At 40.0% G+C, this 25,165-nt stretch overlaps 1 protein-coding gene across 2 annotated transcripts in view; it reads left to right on the top strand.

Moving 5' to 3' along the window:
- The first annotated feature begins 5,409 nt into the window (after nucleotides 1-5,409).
- CACNB3 (calcium voltage-gated channel auxiliary subunit beta 3) overlaps nucleotides 5,410-25,165 on the top strand; it is a 119,293-nt gene continuing 99,537 nt past the window's right edge. The window contains exon 1 of one of the 2 annotated variants that reach the window (XM_072135152.1): nucleotides 5,410-5,549. In XM_072135152.1, coding sequence (XP_071991253.1) covers nucleotides 5,511-5,549 — 39 coding nt within the window. In that variant the 5' untranslated portion in view covers nucleotides 5,410-5,510. Of the gene's footprint in view, nucleotides 5,550-15,865; nucleotides 16,055-25,165 lie in introns of those variants that run through there. The other variant, XM_072135151.1, reaches the window with a different exon arrangement.

Here is a 25,165-nt window from a genome sequence, read left to right as displayed (position 1 = left end):
CTACTTTTTTAGACAACCCCCCCCCCCCCCCACACACACACAAATAGTGACTTATATAACAATATGCCAGTTATGGAGTTATTATGGTCTATCCTACCCCAAGTCCAAATACATACCTTGGATCAGGACAGTTAGTTGAATGTTTCGGTTTCTCTAGAAGCCTTGGAAACTGAGATATGCAGAACTCTCAATGGGAGCATAGAGAGTGGGTCATGTCTAGTCTAAAAAGAATTCAGAGATTCATCCAGATCTGATGAGACCAGAACCCATATCCTAGATTTCCCTTTGAGAAGCTAAAACTCACCCAAGTTACTGGATGTGATCCAAGGTGGGATGTTCTCTAGAGCTGTCAAGAGGTGTGTCTACAGCTAATATAAGCCCACTACACCTTTGTTGGGGGAATTATTTTACAATCAGATCAAGAGCAGGAAGGACCTTCAAGTGTGTACTAACCTCTCAGTCCATTAGTTTAGCACAAGGTAACGGAATTGCTTGTACTTGTAGTACTACACTAGACCCAATGATACGGTTGGTGCACCATGGTCATGCCCTCAGCACCTGGAGCATTGCTATATTCTTCTAAATCACTTCTGTCTCCTTCTAATGTCACCCCATCCTTCTCACAAGACATATCTCCTGCCTATATAATATTGAGGGTAGTGGTCAAGCCAGGAACAGCAGTGCTCTGGTACCAAGGACACGGCCTTGGTGCACCACCAACCAATAATTAACATACAGATGGGAATTTCTCAGAAGGGGCATAACGGGCAGAAATATTAAAGATATTTTGGAAATAATCATTAGTGCATTGCTCTACAACTTGCTGCCAGCAGAGTATGATGCTTTGGGAAGACGATAGCCTCCCTTTAAACTTGGTAACTTCTGGCTTCTGCACCTGGCAAAAAATCCCATCCATGTTGCAGAAAGCTATTCACAAGTAAATCCATTACCTATTTAAGCTTAATTTTATAGCATTATGTAACTTCTTTTTCCAGCAGCTTTGCAGTCTAGAGCTGATGAGTGAAGACCTGGCTTAGTTTATGTCCATTTTGCTAACAAGTCAGAATTTAAGAGTGTAAATGTTTTTATCATGAAGGAAAGGTGTGTGAGAAACAGAAGAACTATCATCTGAAAATATTATTGACAAAAGTTACATGAATTGCACTTGTACCATTGATTTGTACAATGTTTGTTGAAAGATTAGATAATATCAGCTCAGAAGATGGTTCAGGGGAAGTGTATATAGATACTGGGTGCAGACCCCTGTCCCTCTGATAATCTTTTTATTTTTCAACAATCAATAGCTCTTGTCATGTTGTCAGTGTCGACCATTGCAGCAGCAATCAGTTGTCAGATGTCATCTCCTCCCAACTGATTATCAGTTTTCACAAGAAACAAGACAACTACTACTGCGAGGTAGGAGGGGCTACCGCTCCGTGCTCACTGTGGGGGGAGGCAGGGCCGATTCTGACCTGAGTCAAAAATGTAAATGACGCTTGTTCCCCTGCTATAATCGGGTCACCAAAATTGCATGTAAATATATAAAATTCATCTACAACCTGATCAGAAAATGCTGACAACAATACTAACAGTTTAGAACAACCCCACACAGTGTCACTGGCTCCCTGATACCCTGACTGACACTACACATGCTGATGCTGTCCAACACACTAGACATTATAGCATCTAGTGTATATACTCTGTATATGTGCATCTACTGTGTATATACTCTGTATATGTGCATCTACTGTGTATATACTCTGTATATGCGCATCTACTGTGTATATACTCGGTATATGTGCATATACTGTGTATATACTCTGTATATGTGCATCTACGGCGTATATACTCTGTATATGTGCATCTACGGCGTATATACTCTGTATATGTGCATCTACGGCGTATATACTCTGTATATGTGCATCTACGGCGTATATACTCTGTATATGTGCATCTACGGCGTATATACTCTGTATATGTGCATCTACGGCGTATATACTCTGTATATGTGCATCTACTGCGTATATATACTCTGTATATGTGCATCTACTGCGTATATACTGTGTATATGTGCATCTACTGCGTATATACTGTGTATATGTGCATCTACTGTGTATATACTGTGTATATGTGCATCTACTGTGTATATACTGTGTATGGGTACATTCACACGCGGTATGCCCGCCATGCGGGTATACCGCCGTGTGCTGGATAGGAGGAGGAGGTGATCCCTTCTCCCTCCATAGAAAACAGCAGCGCACAGCCGCACACTCGTAAGAAGATAGAGCATGCTCTATCTTTTTGCGGTGTACAGCGCGGATCAGCACCCTACCGCTGCCGGCCGCCATTGCCCTCTATGGGGACATATATGCGGCCGCAAATTTGCGGCCGTATGTACGTCCCCCCAGACGGCCGTGTAAATAAGCCCTAAATATGTATATACTGTGTATAAATGTGTATATATGCATCTACTGTATATTTGCTGTGTATATATGTGTATATATGCATCTGTTGTGTGTGTATATATATATACTGTGTATATGTCTATATATGAATCTACTGTGTATATATGTATATGCTGTGGATATGTGTATATATGAATCTACTGTGTGTATATGTATATGCTGTATTTATACGCGCATAAATTTATATCAGCATAAACACCTTAAAATATATGTATATATATGATGTGTGTTTTTGTATATGCTGTGTATATGGTATGTATGTATATGCTCTATACAGTGAATGTGTGTGGCTGTGCGGGCTGAGGTGTATGTTACATGGGACTGCATATCTGGTAGGGGTGAAGGTAGATATAAAGATGTGTTACTGGGGGCGAGGTGGCTGTATGTAGCTGTGTTACTGGGGACGAGGCGGCTGTATGTAGCTGTGTTACTGGAGGCGATGCGGCTGTATGTAGCTGTGTTAATGGGGGCGAGGCGGTTGTATGTAGCTGTGCTACTGGGGACGAGGCGGCTGTATGTAGCTGTGCTACTGGGGACGAGGCGGCTGTATGTAGCTGTGTTACTGGGTGCGAGGCGGCTGTATGTAGCTGTGTTACTGGGGATGAGGTGGCTGTATGTAGCTGTGTTACTGGGGGCGAGGCGGCTGTATGTAGCTGTGTTACTGGGGATGAAGCGGCTGTATGTAGCTGTGTTACTGGGGGCGAGGTGGCTGTATGTAGCTGTGTTACTGGGGATGAGGCGGCTGTATGTAGCTGTGTTACAGCTGGGATAGTGGAAAGTGAGCAGGAGGACGTGTATGCATGCTACACTCAATGGGGCCTCCACCAGATTTTGCGCCCAGGAGCCCCCACCAACCTTAATCCGGCCCTGCTGTACATACAGACAGCCCTTGTCGCACCCCCATAGATAGTATACACATGCAGCCCCTGCCACATAGCCATAGATAATATATACATGCAGTCCCTGTATATACTCCCATAAATAGTATATACAGACTGCCCCTGCCGCACCCCCATAGTTGGATATACAATCTATGGGGGGGATGGTTGTGCTTGTATATAACACCTATGGGGGTGGGGCTGCCTGTATATACTATATATGGGGTGTCTTTCATATATATACCTTCCTTGATATAGTATCCATGGGGTGTCTTGCCTGTATGTACTACCTATGACTGTGTGGCAGAGGCTGCCTGTATATACTATCTACGGGGGTGATGCAGGGGCTGCCTTTATATACTATCTACAGGGGAGTGGCAGGAGCTTCTTGTATATACTGGCAGCCCCTGCCACACCCCCATAGATAGTATATACAATATATATTCTACCTAGGAGGTGGGCGGCAGTGGATGGGAATTAGGAGCAGTCTAGTCAGGCAAGTGGAAAGGGGGCAGGTGGATGGACCGACAACCGCGTGGACAGAAGGACAAGCGGGCAGGTGGGGAGTCGGACAGGTGGGCGGTCATCCAACAAGTGGAGTCACCGAGTGGGCATACATGACTCTTATTCCTTCCACAGCCGACATGAAGTGTGGATGGTCTGTGCTACTCGGGGCAATGTGTGAGGAGTGGTACCAAGAGACTATCAGAGAAAGAAGGACCATCAGCAAACCATTTCTCAGGACATGGTGGCATGGCAAGGTGAACAGTGATTCACCTGTTTTCCGACCCTCTAACATCTGCCATCTGAGGCAAGGTTCTCATCTCACCTCATGGCAGATGCAGCCCTAGGGGAGGAGAAGACCATGTGATGCTGCCTTTTTTATAACTACCAGAAGAACTTTTGTTTGTGCTGCTCTGTGGATGCAGAATTATCCAACAAAGAATAGGGGTAGCAAAAGGTCTACTCTCTTCTCAGTCATTCCCTTTATCCCAGGCTGGGATCCTGCACAACTTTCTTTGTTTCTCATTGGTCCTCAGGCTAGATCCCAGAGAGCTTCACTCCTTTTTAATTCAATTTTCCCATCTCCTGCTCTTTGGACACAATCATCACAGCACATAAAATATACCTCATGTAATAATTTCACTGCTGGTTGCTACTACTTTCATTCTCCATGCTTCTCCATGTAACGAAAGCTGTCAGGCTACTTGTCTATTTAGATCCTGTATATATAGATTATGTGAAGTTCAGTGGATTTACTTGTCGAAATGTCAGTGCTCTTGCTGCTTCATGAGAGCACTGAAGCCATAATGGGAAGTGATGACAGTATGCAATATACTTAAAAATTTTGAGTAACTTCAGAATTCAAACTATGCCATAATTCCGGAAAGAAAACAAGTGAGTGACACAATATTTGTTTTGAAAGGGGGAGTCAGATTTCAATTTGTTAAATTATGAAAAGGTGCACAGTGCAAAAACAGAGCTCTGATATTTATAAAAAAAAGAAATGGCGTGGTGATAAAAGGTATACAATTCATGTAAATGGTGAACCTCCTCTTTATAACCAAGACCAAAATCAACAAATTTCAAAACAAAAAAATAAATTAGTTTTATTTTAATTGCCAATTTTTATAAAAAGCTAGTATTTTTTGGAACTAATACCATGATATCATATGCTTGTGTATGCCATGTAATACATGCTCTGGATCAGAGTCCCCCTACCCTCTACTTTTATGACTTGATATTTTTCCTTTATATGCATTTAATATTCTACTGCTTCAGCAACTGCTTTCACTCCCACGCTGCGTCTATTCTAAGGAAATCTCTACTTTACCTCATCTGCTTCTACAACTTACGCATCTCCACAGAAAGTTAATATGTCATCTACCATCACATCTCCCCATATATCTGCTATATGGGCCTTTGTTTCATGAAACCACAATAAAGGGAATATCTGTGCAGTCCAAAGACATTTGCAGTCAAGGATTTTCAGCATCATAGATGAAGAGCAGTGTGGTGATGATGATGCTCAGATCATATGGGCAGGTCTTCTCTTAAGTCCTGTAAGACCCAAATGCTGTGGGCTGAGCTTCCAGAAGCTATGTGCTATGATCAGCGAGCAGAGGCAGCCAAGTGCTCCTGATCTGCTAGGAAGCATCCTACTTGCATGTCGCTTTCCAATTCCAGTGTGTTCCTGTTAAACGAGGTAAAGCTTTGCTTTTAGGGGGGGGGGGGGGTTGAAGGATTTTTCATTACAATTTACCAACTGCTCAAATGCATTGTGTTTTCTAAAGCATAAGAACTGTAGGGAGCAATGAACTCTGGATTTAGCCTAGAACAGTGACAGTACATATGAAATGTTATATATTTGCAATATATTTATATAGTTCTTTTCTCTGATATAGTAGGTGTTTTGGGTAAAATGTGGGATGCAGAAATAGGGAATTGTGCTTTTAAGCAACTTGGACTTTTTATGTTTGCTACCAACCATACAAATCAGCTCTGCAATTTGTTTTTATTTTCCATATTCACTTTACCAATCCATTCGTTATCCTAAGCTGTGGCTTTTTTTTATTCATCAACTACTTCTGTACCAGTGATATAAGATTTATAGATTACAAACTTTACTCAATATAGTAAAATTACTATTGGGATTTAAAGCAGATTTTTGTAATATGTAGGATATGTAATAATGGGAATGCAGAAATAACATTGTTCTCATATCATTCTATTGTAAATGTTCCTTTCCAATCCAGAGGATTCTAATAATAACCAACTGAGGATTTTTTATTGCCTGTGTATACTCTAAATATACCTGTCAGCAGACACCTGTCATCTTACAGCAGACTGTATATGCATTCCCTAGCCAGAACATAGACTGCTGTATAAGGAATTGTGGAATTAATGGAAGCTCAAGGAGTTTCCTGGAGCCTTGAGCATTATTCATGTATGACTCGATAGCAGCTAAAAGCCAATAGTATCACAATATTTAAAAATGTGTTTGTTCTTTAATATGCTCCAAATATACAAAACCACTCTATACATAAGAGAACAGGTAACATTTACCATATTTTATAGTATATTGTATAGTATTGTAATTATAACGGTGAATAGAAGTTAAAAAAACAACTTCCAAGCTACTAACACCTACGGCTGAAAGGATATAGGATTATAAATCAAATCTGTTGATATGGGTCCAGTGTGTGCATATGTTCAAGATCCCTTTAAGTGAAAAAGAGATGATTGATATCACTCATTAGTATAGGATATTTTCTACAGAGATATTTTCTAAGGAAGATACTGTATACTGATATAGTGGTGTTGGCATTATAAGGGGGGTGGCATACATTTCAGAATTTATCAAGGGTATCATATGCCAGAGAGAAGTGGATCTGCTCGTTTACAATGTGATCTTCTGTAAGCAATAAAATGTTATTTGGATGAATTTATCTGCTGTGTATTAACAGTTTTCTATGGCCTATATTCCTCTGATCTTTTTATCCTCTTACTTCGGAGTACATCCACAGTAACTTGATACATTTCTAATGGCGTATTGATTGTTATTTGTCTGTTGTCCAATGGTATTTCTGTCCGCTTCCAACAGTGATGCGCCCCAGAGCACCAAACTCTTTTCCAAGAAATGAGGCACCAGCAGAGTAATAATAGCATGGCAGAAAACACGGTCTAGTGATTTACTAACATGGACTAAAAGTATATCGGATATGGCTATCAATCAAACAGACCTTTACATTCATTAGTATTATGTTACTGGAACCAGACAGGTTAATGGTGAAGCAATATGTTGTCAAGGTAATGGGCCACTAGTTGTGGCTCCGTAAGTACACATACAGTCCTTTTGAGTAGCACTCTTGCCAAGGGTATACTTGAAAGTGACATATTTTCCCCATAAAGCCCTCTTCTCTATGTAACCCAAAAGTTTACAGCATGTTTTAAGACTCATTAGATAGTTTTATTCAGTTTGTGTTTCTCAGTTAACCGATACTTATATTTTTGCAATCAAATGCAATCCGATATAATTTCTTTTTTTCTAAATTTACAGATCCACTGATGCTTCATGACTTAAAGACATTATTTTGGTGGAAGTTTGGGGTTTATTTTTTAGTAATATATTTAGGTAATTTTTATATTATCTTTAAAAGGGTAAAGATATTTTAGGAATACCACTAGCCCAGCCCTTAAACTTCAGAAGATGACTAGCAAAAAACATTTGTAATTAAAAAGCTATTTCCTGATGTAACACTCTCTTGTTGGATTTTAATCCAATGTACAATTTGTAGCAGCACAAAGTATAATCTGGTACTTAATATGAAACATAACTGAAGACTTCTCACACCACTAGCTATGGTCTGCATTTATGAAACTTCCTATTGGATTGGGTCACCCAGACTTGAGCCGTTTTGGGGGCATTGTTGCTGTCACTTATGGGTGTATTAGTGGGTGACTGTACATGGTAAGATCTTTATATATCTCTTATTTCATTTCTCCTTTTTAATTTTCAGTTCTTTTCACATGCTTGAAGAGTTGGACAGCCACCATGTGAATTAGAATCTCTTGAAGCCTATTGAAAGTCAGCTGCTAAGAATTTTAGTTAATTCTATGCAGCTTTTTGTCTCAGGACTGGTCTTGAGACCTTGTTTTTTTCTGAATATTTTCTAAAACTAATTGCATTAATTTAACATATTTGCATCATTTTTCATGTAATCGTAATAAAATTTCACCCTCTGTTACATTCACAGTAGTATAAAGATTTATAAAGGCAGTCCCCTACTTAAATGGGTTTTCCCTCAAAACAAAATTCTCACATCTCAATCCCCTAGTGATGTTTACACAATAGAGATCATTTTAACCCCTTACTTTACAATTTTATTAAGTTTTATTGCTGTTTCAGCCCCTATAACTACCTAGGCTGAGGGAAATTGCAAAATCCCAGGGTGTGGGACTCTCTAAGCAGACACATTATGATCCATCTAGTTCTGTAAGATGACAATGTGGTTAGATTATCAGGGTACAGGTGTATATGCACTTTCATCTGGCTACTGACATTGTACTAACACACTGACACATAGAAGGAGAGATGAGACAAATGAGAGATGATGAGATGCATGCGATTTCTATTACACAGAGGCTGACAGACTTTTACACCGTCAGCACTCCTACATCTCTGTACTCACAGATATGTGCCTGCCTCCTCCTGCTTCTCTCTGCTCACAATGTCCTGGCAGGAAGTGATCAGTGTGAGCTCCGTGCAGGGGGCGTGGCTCAGGGAAGAAAGATACAGAAATCCCAGCAAGCAAGGATGTCATACAGAAATCCAAGATGGTTGCCCGACCCTAAGTCAGAAGTTACAGGGTCGTGTCTAGGGGCAACTGAAATTATGTAGACCAGGACTGATAGAGACATGTTGGACTTATATCTGTGAAATGCTGTATTTTTTGTTAATAACAGTGAATTAGAGAAAGTGTTATTTTGTCATCCTGAGTATAAGAAACTTGTCTTTGTGGGAAAACCCCTTAAAGGACCCCTGACTTACAGACGACCCCTAGTTACAGATGGATCTCTCTTCCCACTGTGACCTCTGATGAAGGTCTCTGGATGCTTTACTATAGTCCCAGGCTGCAATGATCAGCTGTAAGGTGTCTGTAATGAAGTTTTATGCAAACAAAATTAGAAATCCAATTTTCATTGGGACAAAAAAAAAATTGTTTGTAGCAACATTTATGAAATATACAGTTCCGACTTGCATACAAATTCAACTTAAGAACAAACCTAAAGAACCTATCTTGTACATAACCCGGGGACTTTCAGTATTGATGACACCATTGGTTACATGACAGAACTACAAGTTCTAGCTGCTCTTGCAGTGAACAATCTGTTCATCTATGATCATGCCAGTGCTGCTATCCAACACTGTGTAATCTAACCTAAATCTGACACAATGACATCATTCGCAGACCTGACCTTTGCTGGGAACTGGTGCAAATGGAGTGTATTATCCAGGGATTCTACAGTCAAGAAAGCTTTTAGGTGTCATAAACATTTCTGTGTACAAACTCCTGCAGGTCTGGCTTTGCAAGGGATATTCTTTCCTCGTGGTATTGGATGCATTAAAGAGAATATGAATTTTTAATTCTGATTGATTTATGAGAAGCGGTGGAATCCTGTCTCTTAAGAAAAAAGCTGCAGTTTGTAAAACGAAAATAGATCTAAGGCAAATGCCTTTTGATATAAATATTAATTTTGAATTCTATAAGCACCAATTTAATTCATACATTAAAAATATCATTAGGACATTAAATGGGCACACATAGTTAAGTGGGTAGTAAATTCAAGTTTAACAGCCCAGAGGAAATGGTAATGGAGAGTTCATCATCAGATGGCTAAACTACAGAAGATAAACAAACACATACAAAACCACAAGAAAGCCCCAAACGAGACAGAGAAAAAGCTTTTTTACTCCTTAGTTTCCATGGATTCCTAATGGTAACATGTAATTTTGTTTAAGGTATACAACTATAAATTTATAGATTTTTAATATTATAGAATCATTTTCAAAGATAGTCAAGACAGTCATATGCAGTGCCAGAATTATCAAAGGGTCTCCTGCTGGATGATAAATCTTCCATAGTATGGAGCATAGTATAAGACTGTTTAGTCGTACTTTTCACCTCCCATTAGTCGGCTTAGTTTACAATGGTTGTCTGCGACAGATTCTCGCTTTTCTCGTTGATAAATCTGTCTAGCGCTGCACTGTTTTGAAGCTACACCCTTTCTAGTCCACAATTTAGAAAAACTGTCTATCGAGCTGTAAACTTCTCTTCTTACTTGTGTTCTTTGTTCATAAATCTGTCTAATATGACGTATGCCATTCTTTCTGGCTCACGGTCCAACTAGAAAGTGTTGTACATTCATTGATAAAGACCCAAAATTCCACACAGGGGAGAGTCCAGCAAAGTCTATAATGCAGTAAAAGTTTATATATGAATATAGTCAAATTCTTCTGCTTTATAATATACTGTTCAAAGATAACTTTTAAAATAATGGTAATGAGCCTGTAGGACTCCTGGGGGTGTTACCAGAACCCCTACAAGCAGCAGCTTCACAGGCTTTCAGACTTTATTCCTCTTCCCCTTTGCTCCCTCAGCACTTCCTCCTCCCTCTACCTGATGAAATCTTCTTTATCAGAGGAAGTTTTAGCACACAGTGTAACAAGCCTAGTAACAGTTTGTGAAAATACAGAACAGAGGGTCTCTGGTAACACCCCCCAGAGCCCTTTAGGCTCATTAGCATAATTATAAAAGTTAATATTAGAAGGAAGGAGGTCATCAATAATAAATATAAAAAGATTACCACAGTAATGGTGCATGGTTCTATGAGTAAGTGTCCCTTGTTTATCATGCTCGATTTTCATGATAGATTTCCCATAAATCCCATTGTTGCATACCAGACCATCAATGGAAAAAAAATTTTTATGGAAACATTACAGATCTGGTGATCATAGTTGATCTGTTTATATAGACTTGTTTCACATGAGGTGTGATAAAAATATAGGAAAATACATGTACCTGATGGAGGGGGGCATTATATTCATCAGTGCTAATACCAGTCACCCACTTTCTCCATCCTCATTCCAGGAATAAGCATATTTCCTATTCAAATGGGTCATTAAAATATAAGCTAATATGTCATTTGTAGTTATTTAAAATTTTGCTTACCTTAGCAGAAAAATGCTGTGGAGGAGACACAGAAAATAAAATGGCCGCTGGTCACATGTCAACATTACATGTTCTGCACCTGCCTGGGCAGGTCATGTGATCATCACTATGCTAGGCTGTAGTCGGTTGTGCATCCAGTATGGCCAGTGTTGTGGTGAGATGTCATCTTAGTGAGTTAATGTGCAGGAATGGCGGTTACACACATCATTACTATGGTAACAGAGCAGGACAGTCTGTTACATCATCACTGGGAGCAGAGCATAAGAGGGAGGAGATGTTACTGAGAACCGCGCCCCTCTTGGAGATAACTCCACCTATAAGCCCACAAAACTTTGTGAATCATGAAAGCAAACTTTTGAATTTTGTGATTTATGAAATTGAGTTTTGTTGTATTCATTTATTTATAGCATTATGGGTTATTGAATCAGAAGTTCATATTCCAGTAATACCCTTTTAATTAAGTCAAATAAAAATAATGTATATTTATATATTGTGTGTACTGTTTGTCTAGTGTGCCCTCAAGACAATTAAATATGAAAGTTAACTTATGTTGCTCTTTTATCTCGATCCACTAATCCCCACGTCTGTATCTTGGTTATATACATGCTACCAGGTTGGCTCCTCATCCAATATAATCCCATTTAGGACCGATTTATAGAAAATAAGAGCTGGTGGCAGCCTCCTGGGCTGATAAGGTTCTGTTTCACTGAGGCTAGTGAAAGAGGTCTTTCAGCGGTTCGGGGCTGAGGATAAAAGGAGTGCTATGGAGCCATAGACCCCACCTACTATTTTTAAATTTGGATGATGCCATTGCGCCATCGATGTTGGGTTTTTAACTCACTTAAGAACTGACGGCCTTACAGTTTATTTTATTTGATACATTTTTCACTGTGAAACTGCTTAATTCTGATTTGCCACTATAGAGAAAAGAGGGAGAGGAGTGAGTCACAGCAGGAAGGTCTCCACCAGCACCAGCACCCCGAGGAATACAAATCAAAGGCAGACGCTCCAGGGGAAAATAAAGATTACACATATATAACTGGACAGAAACTTACTCTCAAAGTATATATATACTGGACAAGTGGTTTATACTATACAATGTTTGTTTAAATGTTGGGCGCACTTTTAAGGGAATTTACTCAATTTTATTCCTTTTCTGAAATTCATAACCACAAGCGATAATATTATTTATTTTTTTATATAATATTAAAAAATCCATTTCCATCCCATAATGTATAAAGGTGAGACAATAATGAGGGGAACCTTTCACAAGACAACTGCTTATAAAGTTCAGAATTCTTATATTGTGCTACTTTTAGTGTCTAAGGCTGTTTAATATTAAGTATAGATTTTACCTGTGACTCCTCTTGCAGTCCCAGGCAGCCCAGGATGTGCCACGTTCAGCACTGAGGGTGTGAGGAGGTGAATAGGAGCTCCTGTAATCTTTCCTGTTTCAGGGAATCCTCAAGAGAAGCTGTAACGAAAATTCTAATTTCTACTGTATTGGTGTCCTCAGGACGCTGATACGATTGAAACCTGTGACAGAGCAGGGAACAATAAGTTACTGCTTAAACTGCCATTTGACACTTTGAGAAAAATATGTGAGCTTTGGTTGTATTTTGGGCACTCAGCCTCTAAGAGGTTCGCCATCATTGATCTAGAAGGATTTGGTTTCTCTATAGCGTGCCAATTCCAATTCAAGTGTGCCTTGCTCTGGAAGCCACTGGAATTGGTAAGTCAATTATCAGTATCAGAGCATGCTTCTGACTGGTTAGAATGCTTTGGTTAATATTGGTTGGCATTGTACCTCATAGAAAGGGGGGCAGTGATAGTCTATACATTGATTAGTACCTAAAAAAAAAGATGGAGGTCCAGGTGACGTCACTAGAGATTTTAAAAAGATTTATATTTCAAATTAAACCTTACTATTTCACCCAATTCTCCTGAGGTGATGATAAATTATTGTATATCATAACACAAAGTTACAAATAAGCAGATAAACTCTTTGGTGGTAACTTATCATTAGAGCGGCTCGTTGTGATAGATGTATGTCTTTGGTGCTCCGCTGCCGTTAGATTCATTAAAGTGCCTTTTGGCCCCCTAAATCTGCTGCCAGTGTCTTATGCTATGTGGGTTGTTTGTGACCGTTGCATAAAAAGTCGCAGAACCAGGGTAGGGAGTGGTGTCATTTTGTGCCAAAACTTGGGACTAAACGGAAAGTCACAAATCATGAATTCATTCCTATTGTAAATACTGGTCTATGCAAACATAAACATAGAGCCTTGAGAAAGCGCCACAGTGCGTGAAATGGCCCAGTTGCCGGAACCTGTCTGTTTACCCCCCTGCATTCTTCCCCACCAATAAAGGACGCTTTTCATGCTTTTGGAACCGGTGAGTGCCGTCATCTTTCTCTATGTTTATGTATGGATATCTTCTTATATACATTGATTGAGCACCGCTGGAAAGTCCTGCCGTGATCACCCCTGCCCCTGGAGAGTCGGGCCACGCATTGGGCTGTCGGCGGTATCGTTGGGGCTGTGCCCGCCAGAGACTTTTCTCCATTTAATACTGGTCTATGCAAATAATGAATTTGGTGCAAGCAGGGTCTATGTCTAAGTGGCTTTGCACTGTCCTATGTTAATTTGGCGCAATAGAAAGTCACAAATTTGTACCACATTTGTACCACAACTGCACCAAAACAACGCCAAACATAGACAAACAAAACAATGATCATGACCCCTTTTGTTTCTACAGAGTAGTGGTTTGGGTTTGTTGTTATTCAATTATTTCTAATAAACAGATGATATTTTAGTAAGAGGGTAACCCTGGGGCCCTAGGGAAAATAGTGTTTGAAGGTAATCAACAACACTGCCACCTTTGGCATTTGGGTGCAAGACCGAGGGTTAAATTTTGCTCCACGGCTGCTTGACTTCATAATATATTTTCAGATACAATAGTTAACAGCACCAGAAAGGCTAATGTGAATAATTCAGAACCATGTTAGCAGCTGTGGGCTGCCTTTCCAAGCCTTTCCATGTTAACTCAACTGGGAAATAGCCAGACCGACAGGAGAAAAAGCAATCTATTCCGAGTTCTATGAATTATGTGATAAAGAAATGGCAAGAAAAAAAGACTAGTAAAATAGGCAGCCTATATGTACATGTTCCAAACAGATGAAACTGGAGCACAGGACAGCAAGGGGCAGTACTGGGCAAAAGAGGTTGATCCATCCCAATATAATGTTTTGAAGTATTTGACACCTCCCTTGTTAATGGCTTTGGCAGCACATCTATCTATCTATCTATCTATCTATCGATCTATACCCTTTATATGGTATTATAACCAATATTATTACAACAATACAATACCAGAGCTAAGCTTACTACATAGATGTGGTGCAAGAACCAAGCTTACTACGTAGATATTGTAGCAGACCTAAACCACATGGAGGGGAACTTTAGGGTTACAAATGATGAGGGTACTGTGCAGGGTATGTATGGCGTATGTGCAGCATAAGAGTATCAGTACTGCACTGATCATGGAGCTTAGTGCCATTGAAGACAATGAGGATGAGCTGCAATACCAAGAACATCTGCTATACAATGTACAGTGCTGTGCTTGGTAAGTGCTCATGTGAATACTTCATTGATATTTGTGGCATATACTAAGAGTCAGTAATCAATATGTTACTCCATATAACCCCTTTAATAAATAGATGTACAAGTCACATGCACAGGCATTACTACAGATTTCCAATTCCACTCATAGGTGGGTTCAAGTACCTTAAACCATTTTTGTTATTTATCTCTGTGGTACAGTATGAAATTCTTGATGCTTGTATTCTTGATGCTTCTGAGCACTGTTATGCATCACAGCACCCTGAGACAGGTTTATTAAGACCCCAGAAATACAATTTCTGCCCCTGCTTCCCGTTATTAAAGTTTACCTATAAACCACTTCAACTGATTCTCCTATGACCTTATTCAATATTCCCCCGAAAGAGTCATTTCCATCACTAATATTTTTTTTACCCATACATATCTCTAGGATTCCTGCTAGGAATAAGTTTACAGTCTTCATCCGACTTCACTTCATTTGCACATTTCACTATTACATACAGTATATATTTTCCCTTCTGCCATCAGCATGAATGATTTAGTAACCAACCATTGCTTTTCAGGGGAAGCCTTATATTACTAAGCTTGAACAAAATTCTACTAGGTCTTATTTTCGAGGGGAAAACAGGGTATGTAGCACCCCCCATGCATGGGCAGGGTTCTTGTCTTGTAACTGATGGCGGCTCAGTGGGTATTGTGTGAATTTATCTTTATACATTCCTGTTAATACACTGGTTCATTTTATGTAAAGTATAGTAATAATTGCTGTTGCTGGAGCTGGATCAATGAAGTGAAATATACTCTTCTTATAAAGTGGAGATACATTAGGTTCAATGGAACAAAAATTGCATTTGAGTCCTTGCTTTGTGAATGGACAAGCCAGTAGAGCCTCCAGCATTGAAACCACTAGTCTCTGTGAGTGGCATCACAAGAGAAGCGAAAAATAATTTTATGCCAGGGGCTGTGCTTTTGTACCACGAGAAGAAAGCAGCACAATCCATTTTATGTATCTGACTTTAGAGCAAAAGGCTTTTCTGCTTGTTGCCATAAGACATTAATACAATTATTTGGCACTTAGACATCCATAGATCCATAATTTCAACCACATTGTAGCAGCAAGAGGTGGACTTGAAATGAGAGAGAAATGGAAGGAGGAGTAAATGGCAGAGAGGGAGGGAAGGAGAGCGACTGGGTGATGGAAAGAGAGACTGAATGCTACTATATGTACACTGCGAGGCAGATCAACAGAGGATGAAAGTCTCCCTTTTCTGTAAAGAGAGATTTTGAGAGTGCAGCTTTGGGCTATATATGCCCCTTCTATGTCTTTTTCTGATTCCAGTGCCACATTTCTTCTGAATGAGGTAACCATTTGCTTTTTTCACTGCCTTGAAGGGATTGATGTGTGTGGGGGCTGAAAGGGGAATCTATCTGTGGTACAGATCTCTTTTCGGGATGTGCACTGAGCCATGTCAAGCTTTGTGGGTTTTTTTTCCGAAAAGGTTTTTTCCGTCTTGAGCAAAATAAAGGAAAATTAAACAAGACAGGGTAAACAATGACAAAGAAAAGAGTACTCTAAAAAAGCATTGTGTATGGAAACATCAAACAGATCATTAGCTTTGCTTAGTAACCTTGATGGGGTTTACATTGATGTAGCGGCATAAGAAGAAAATGCAAACAAGCGAAATTGTATATCCTGGGTTCACAAATATAAACCAGCGCTTTGGGTCATGTACGCTGCTGGGGTTATAATAATGTCATTCTAGGTAGATGAAGAAAAAAGGTGACATAGATCGCATAGACGTGGTAATACACTATGTATATAATGATATATATGTAGTGTAGAATAGGAAACACACTTATATGTCAGTAGTGAGACCAAATGCACTTAATTTACTTGTAAGGATTTACAGGGAGAGAGATGAAAAATAATCAGGCATGACTGACTCTCGAAGAACTGGTACCGAGAAATGGCTTTAACTGTTAAATGGTGAATATCTTATCCTTGGTGATGGGCAGATTATCAACCAGAGAATCTTGTGTTATATGCCTAATTCTGTCTGATATTAACACCTTCCTCTACCTTTGTCGCTTGACATGACACCACACCAGCATCATGGCGTCTTGCTCAGATGATCGCTGGGAATGTGTCACCGTTAAATGAAAACATGAACTTATCCAACCACAAGCCTTATAGAATAGAGAGAATGCATTAGTTGTGGTTTTTTCACTATTAGTTTTTAAGAGTTAACTCTTTATTTAGAAGCATATTATAATACACAATATTTTAATATCAGTACAGGAAAATATTGTAAATCTTTACAGGTGTAGCTAATGTTAGGTACCTGGATGAAACCTATACAATGGTACTGTAAAGTATGATGTATAGAAGGTATGAAGTCACAAAGTAAACCAGTGAATCACCTTCTGACAATTATTTTATACCTGAAATTGTTACAAAAGTGACACATCCATCAAAATATTTCAAAGAAAGGCTTAACAATCCCCCCCCCCCCCCATTCCTCAGAAAGACTCAAAATTGTTCACGTTTTCTGGGGGGACAACGTGAACAATTTTGCTTTATAGCACAAAAATTTGTGATGACCTTACAAGGTCAGTTAGATTAGTTCAATCTACACTATCCTTTCATTTCATCTATGGTGTACATTTTTATGTTTACTTTTACTTTTAGGCACAGAACTGGGATGCCTGCATGTTACATTGTTGAGCTCTGAACTAATTCTGTTCCAAGTTTTGGAATAAGTAATCTTCTGTACAACAGAAAGTTGTAATAAGTGCACTCCCTTGACCAGCTCCTCCTATCTGGGCAGCACAGTCTATGGGATGATATACTACATATCTTTTACATTATCTATTGTTATCCTTATGGCGTCGAGACAATTCTTGAGCGCAATTCCACAATAAAATTATGAAATAAATAAATTTCCCAGGTGTTCCTCTCAAACTTAATTTAGGCTATATGCACACTGATGTATGCCTGCACGGCTACAGCCAGTGGGCATATGTCAGCCACGATGGAGAGGAGGAGGGGTGACCCCTCCCCTCTCCATGGCGATCCATGGCGCACGTGCCGTTACACAGAGAAAGACAGGACTATCTTTTCCCCGTATACGGAGCAGTGCGGTGCCGCGCATGTGCGGCACTGTATCACTCCGTGTGGCCATTTCTGCTCTATGGGGGACGTATGTACAGTCACAAGCTTGCGGCCTTTCATACGCCTCCCCTACGGTTGTGTGCAGGGCCTTACCCTGTACAATATGTGATGATGCCTGATATGATTTCATATATTAAAACTCCTCCTTATGGCATTATTATTACAGGGGCCCCATCCCTATCTAATTGGCAGGATCCAAGACCTGGGAACCGCACCAAACACAAGAACAGGGTTACCTTGTCCAACCATCGCCCAATACTGATGTGTAAGGAAGGAAACAAGGTTCAGTTGTGTTTTCTTTTTAGGGTGGTACACATATAGGGGCTCTTTTACTAAGGGCCATGTGGACTGCACTTTTGTCAGACATCCCGACGATTTCTGTTTTGTGCCGCTGGGACAGGGATTTAAAAAAAAATTTTGCGCCGGCTTTCATGTGACACAAATCGGGGAGTGGGCTGATGGACGAGCCGACGGAGTGGTGAGTTTCGCAAGCCAAGCACTTACATGCACCAGGAAGAAGAAGGTGAATTCCGGCGGACCTGATCGGGGAAACGACATATGCAGGATATCGGGTGCACGATCTTCATGAATCGCGGCAGAGTTCATCCTCGTCAGACAGTCCGGAATGGGGATCGCGCAGAGACCGGGTTAGTAAATGTGCCCCAAAGTGTCATTAGCCTTGTAGGAACTGGGGCTCATTTACTTACCCGGTCCTGTCGCGATTCAGCGGCGCGTTCTCCGACGAGGATTCGGGTCTTCCGGTGATTCACTAAGGTCGTGCGCCTGATGTCCACCAGGTGTCGCTGCTGCGCCGAGGTCCGCCGGAGTTCACCATCCTATTCCTGGTGCATGTAAGTGTGTGTCCTTTTTTTATAATAGCGCAATTTTTCCGAATCCCTCTGGTTTTCTGACGGTCACGTCCCCGTTTTTCGTTGCATGCAAGCCGGCGCCGATGCGACACAATCCGAGCGCGTGCCCCAAAAACCCAGACAATTCGGCGCAAAACGGTAAAATTCGGAACACCCAGCGGAAAACCGCGTTTCGGACCCTTAGTAAATGTGCCCCACTGTGTATAAACAGTATAAAGTCTATTAAAGGTAACTTATTGCCAGATTTTACCCCATTAAACTACTAGCCCCCGCAGGTAGTGTATGAAATATCCATTCTAAAGTTTCCTGTTTTATGTGAAATCTCGCCTGTTTACCTATAAAAAAAATAATTTAAAATCATTTGAAAATAAGCAAAGAAAAGTCATATTTTGCTTGAGATGAGTCAAAATTACAAGCTGCATGGGGATTGTCACATCAGGCACCTTTATCCTTGGTTCTGTAGTACCTAGCAACATGCTTTTGGAGTCATATTAAAGATAAGAATTTAATCTTTCATGCTTTTGGTTCTATGAGTTAGAGAACTGGAAATACAAACAATTAAGGAAATAGGCAGGATTTTTATCTGTAGCTTGCATTTTCAACTGCCTGCATTTCCTATTCTATAGCTCTCAGAACGACAGCCTTATGCAATCTGAAAGATGAGTTTCTTACCTTTAATATGACACCACGAGAAAGCATGACTCTAGGTACTATAAAATCGAAAATAGGGGCATCTGAAGTGACACTCCCCTTTACCCTTTAAACTTGACTCATAGGAGACTAGATAATGGGGTAAAATCTGGTGTCAGGTTCCCTTTAATGAAAGAGGAGCATGTTGAGCATGATTTAAAGAAGGGATGCGATTCTGTGGTATATTGCTGCTTTAGATCTTAGGTCTTCCTAAAGAATTATTAGGTCACCCATGCATCGTATTTGGAAATTTGTGAAAGCTACGGCTGTAATTAATGATTAAATTATCATCATGTCTCGTCCCATCATAACTTATTAACTGTTATTAGTGTTGGCAGGAGCTGCTTAAGAGACATTGAAGCCAGAAAAAAATAATTAATGACATTAATTATCCACTATTTGATTCTGCTCAAATGGACAAGATATGCCATAAATGTCTATGACTTTCCAAGACCAGTGGCAGTGACATACAGGGGGGGATAAAAAGCAGTTTTGTAGGTGGATCCTGTGTATATATGCTATAAATGGATCATATGTAAAGTCCCTGCAAGCCAAGGAGACAAAAAGAGGTCAGATGCAGGGTGAGAACAAATAGTAGCTGCTTCATGTGAATCTGTTGTACATGCAATGTTTAAAGAAAAAAACTCTTCTCTCTATAGCAGTGGTGGAGAACCAATGGCATGGAGGTCAGAGGTAAAGGTAAATTCACACGGCCGTTCGGGGAACGTATGTACAGCTGCAAGCTTGAAACAAAACATACGTACAGACGGCTCTAGTGCACAGGCTCGGCTTGTTGCGCTCACCGTTCTGAGCTGTAGCCACAAAAAGATGTGACGTCATCGGGGAGCGACGATCCGTCGCCATGACAGCCTCAGGTCTTCCGACCCGCACATCACCGCCAGCAAAGCTGCCGGCGGCCACCATCTTGCCGAGGATTGGCGCTCCCTGTGACCATATCCTTCGCCATATTCATGTACTGAGCTTGTATTTGGAGGTGCATTTATGTATAGCACTTGGGACTGGTACTCTATTTCCTTGCTGGGCTTTGATATGATTCTGTATCTATGTATAGAACTTGGTTTGAATGTTATAATTATATTTAGAATTTGGTTTGGGTTTTGAATGTGCTCTAACTGCTGGATCTATGCAGTTGATAAAAAAATCCTTGAATTACGAGTGCTGTTTATTTTTCTATCAATGACTGCATATACTGTAGATCTATAACTAAATTCAGTGTAGGTAGTTAGCAAAATGATCATTTTTTATTTTAGACTAGAACGCTGTAGTTTGCATTTAAAATATTCAAAAATCATCTTTTAAATATGAATATAAAGTGAATTTTAAATATTATGTGTATATTTATTACAATAGTAATTGTTTATGATAGTCGGTATGTTTTGTTTCATGAACCAAGCTATACAACAGATACAAACTAGGGAGCCTGCTAAAAATTTGAAACCCATACCTGGATGTACGGTATGGGCTCTTTTTGTGGCAGAAAACTTAAGAAAGCCATTGATGGGTAGTGGTTAATACTACAACTAAAACAACTTTTGTTCTTTTCCAACCAAATGTTATAACAAAAAAGACAGAAGAAAAGATGCTTGTTTTTTTAAATATAAGGTGTAATATTGCTACATGGGTAGCACCAAATGTAAATACAGGTAGTCCCCGGGTTATGTACAAGATAGGGTCCAGAGGTTTGTTCTTAAGTTGAATTTGTATGTAAGTCGAAACTGTATATTTTATAATAGTAGATCCAGACAAAAAAAATGTTGGCCCCAGTGACAATTGGAGTTTAACCCCTTAACGCTCACGGGCTGAGTCCTCTTCATACAAAGGTGGGGGTTTTTGCATTTTGCAGAAAACCCCCACCGCTAATAACCCTCTATTAACCGCTATTAACCCTCTCAACGCCGCTGGCAAAGTCGCCGGCGGCGTTTAAAAGACGCCAATTGAGAAAGGCTCCAGATGCAAGGAGCCGAAACGTAGCCTTGACACATGTGTGAATAAATGAGTACGTTTTTCTGATTTCCACAAATCACGGAGTGCTGCCATTTTTTTGCTGTTCTATGTTTTGATGGACCTTGGTTCAGGTCCCGGGAATTGCACCTGAGTTCATAACTTTTCCCGAGTGCTGCCTCACCTCTTTGTATCTTTATATATATATATATATATATATATAGATAGATAGATATACATATATATATGTGTGTATATATAATTGTATGCAGCAGGGGTGTACAGAACCTTAGTCAACCAAAAAGTTGACTACGATGAAATAAATAAGATGAAATATGAAATAAACTCCACCTGAATTTTCCACTGACATTTGAAGTGCTGCCTGCTTTTCTTCATATATTCTCCTCATTATCAGTGCCTTCACTTGGCTTTCCTCTCTTTATATGATATATTTCTGTATTCAGGGTACTTTGTAACTTACAACATTTGATGGAAACTTGTCAAAAAATGTAGGGACATTTTTTATGGAAGAGGTGGTTTTGCAGTCCGTTTCTGATTCTTCCATCGGAGAACCTTTACGTAACTGTAAATGGGGCCATGAGCTGGCAGCACAAATTGGGACTAGATCACAGCCCCATTGACTTCTAATAGACAGGGTGTGGTGAGGCCACTGTGTTTGACCACACCATGATCAGGTTAGAGCAGGTTCTAGGTCCTGCCCCGATTTGCAGTGCACCTGGCACTTTGAAGGGACACGTCAGCAGAGCCCAAAATAACAGCCCGCTGCCCAGAATTTGCACACGTTTTTGTGTATGAAGCCTTTCCTCAACAAAGGACTTTGTCTTAGACTTTTTTATGGCATATACATTAAAAGCATAGGTAGCTTCATAGTGTAAAGTTTAGGGTGATGCGATCGACAGTCTTTCTCTGAAAATAAGCTCTAGCATGATTTTGTACCCTTTTCAAAGTATGGCTGAATTATAAGCCCTATCTTGGGAGAAACCTAAAAACACAGTTCTGGTGTCATTTTAAAGATGAGTATTCCCTACAACGTATTGTAATAATAATTAAATATATATTGTTTCTATGTGCCACAGAACGGGAGATATCCACTGTTAAAGTTACAGCCAGTAGTGTAATTTTCATACATAGCCCCCACTCCTGACTATAACTTCAACTGTGAATATCTACATTTCTGTGACTCCTGGGAACTTCTCATACTAAAAATGAAACCTCACTCCAGCATATCAGCAGAAGGCAGCATAAAGAGGGAGGGGGCAACAGGGAATAGGAAGCAGACACAAACAATGTGCTACAGGCAGCTCTGTGGACAAAAGGGAATCATATACGGAAAGTCATTGCTAGAGACATGAGAAAGTGGGTCCAATGAGTCAATAATAGAATCAGAAGAGATTCACAATGAAATTCAGCTTTTGGAAAGTTAGGATGATGTTCAAAAGATAAATATGAATAAATGTTCATGGTAAAAAATAAGAAATCCCCTGAAAATAAGCACTAGACAAACTTTAACACAAACATGTGCCCCATACATGTCCAGCGCGCTGGAGAGGAGGACGGATTAACCCCTCTCCGCTCTATAGAGATGCACAGTGTGTACACAGGGAAAGATAAGACACATCCTATCTTTTCCCTGTGTACGGAGCTATACAGTGCCGCACCCAAAGACTGTATTAAAACTCTGAATATTAAATGTAAATCTTCAGCCATGTTTCTAAAGGACACAAGTTTGGTCGCTTGGGCAGCTGGCTAAAACGTACAATCTCGACTGCCTGCCATAAATCTACAGTGGGTAGCTCAAGACCATTAATAGAAAATCTGCTGTAGTATTTAAACAGAAACCTTCTCCAGTAGTGACGTGTAGCAGAGGGAAGGGTCTATATTGTATTCATTGAAAAGATTTCACACAGGAGTTCACAGTGCTTAAAGATGTGATTTCACAGATATCCATGGCCAATACATAAGGCTGCATGCACATGCCACGTAGTGATACGTATACTGGACGCAAACAATGTTTCCAAGGTCTGTTTGTATCATGTGTGTCCCTCCTGAGTCAATTCTAAGAGACTTCCTGGACCTGCAATTTGGGCAGGAATAGGACCTGTCCTTTGCTACCCGGACAGTCTGCTCCTGTATGAGGCCATGAAATCCATGGCCATGTTCATAAACCCATAGAAAGATATGGGGACGTGTGATAGCTGTAAAAAATAAAGCTAGCGCTGTATGGTGTAAACTAATGGAAGACTCTCTTTTAGACATATGTCTTTGGGGACAGACATACATTTTTAATCTAAAAGATGTTGGCAGCTTGAAGTTGGCATGTTTTGTGCCAGTCATTCAACTCTGGAGATGTATAGGCACAGTTTACCATCATTTAAAAATACATTTTGTAATGTAACTTACTTAGATTTCTTTCCAGCGGGTTACAACTTTGAAGAATTTAAATAAATCAGAAAAAAGAAATGCACCCCTTTAATGTAGGCAAAAAGAAATCAGTTTCCAAATCCTCTTTACATAACGATCAGTGTCAGTCATAAGCAGCTTAATTAACTGCCTTCCACACTGTGCATCTGCAGAGCAGCCATTTATGGCAAGCTTCAATTGCATTTTATTTTTTATTGTTGCTGTCATTACAGCGTACAAATAAGTTGTCACTGGAAATTGTTACATTTGTGATTTGCAATCAGAATTTGCGGTATTACATTACTTCAGGAATAACTTAACCTGATGTATTTGGCTCCTTCAGTTTTCTATGTAAGAAAACCGACTTCTCCCTTTCAGGGGAAAGCATGGTAATTATACTCCTCATTTGGTTTCAGCTCATATTATAATGAAGCATGTCAAATATTTATTTAAAAAACCTGAGAAATGGATTTTTGAGCGTTCAAATCTGCGTTTTATGATCAGTTCTTTTACTCAGATGAAAACTCCCCCCACTAAATTTTGTGAGTTTTCAGATTTTGTTCCACAACTTTGCAGGTATCCAGCAGTTTTACCAGCAAAACACACTGTTTTTATTCATTTTTAATAGTCATATAGTTTTGCTGGTGGAACTTCTGTTTATTTGGAAAAAAAATTGTAACTGCTGACTTTCTTATAACTCGATGTTGTGTAGTTATAAGTGGTCAGCCAGGTGGGTGATACTCCCTATTTACACTATTACTACATTTCTAGGAACATCAAAGGAACTACACAAATAGTTTTATATGTTATAGAAATCCAACACTGTAGACGCCATGACCAACAGTTACTTTATGGTCAGGGGCGTAATGATCATGGTCACAGGATGTGCGACTGTGTCTGTGAAGGAGGGTCCCGCGGCTGTCACAGTTACGTATCTGCTTCTGATACGTAGCAGGTCACAAGCCAGATGTATGGCTCCTGGCTTGTGCAGCTAACAAGCCTCACTTCCAGCTAGTGTAGGGGTCCGATGGGAGATGTCAGGGAGTTTCGGCTTCCCTTCGGCCTCGTGTTGTGGCAAAGCAGCAACTGATACACTCGTGTTCTGCCACAGTGCACGTAAGCGATGTCAATGCTGACAGCGCAATAACGGCAAAGCATCACCGGTACTGGGTGCCTTACTGCACAGCATTAAGAGAGGAGAAAAGAAGATTGCTCGGATGGAACTCAGAAAAGGTGAGTATATATTTTTATTTTTAAACCTGTCCAAAAAGAGAAGGGGCATTATTTAGGGGCCAAAATAAGAGCGGGAATTACTAAGGGAAAAAAATGAAAGGGATCATTGCTAAGGTAACAAAATG

Source organism: Engystomops pustulosus, chromosome 2 (assembly GCF_040894005.1).
Source record: "Engystomops pustulosus chromosome 2, aEngPut4.maternal, whole genome shotgun sequence".
NCBI lineage: Eukaryota > Metazoa > Chordata > Amphibia > Anura > Leptodactylidae > Engystomops > Engystomops pustulosus.
Note: the sequence above shows the minus strand (reverse complement) of the source record. Positions and strands in the feature narration are given on the sequence as shown.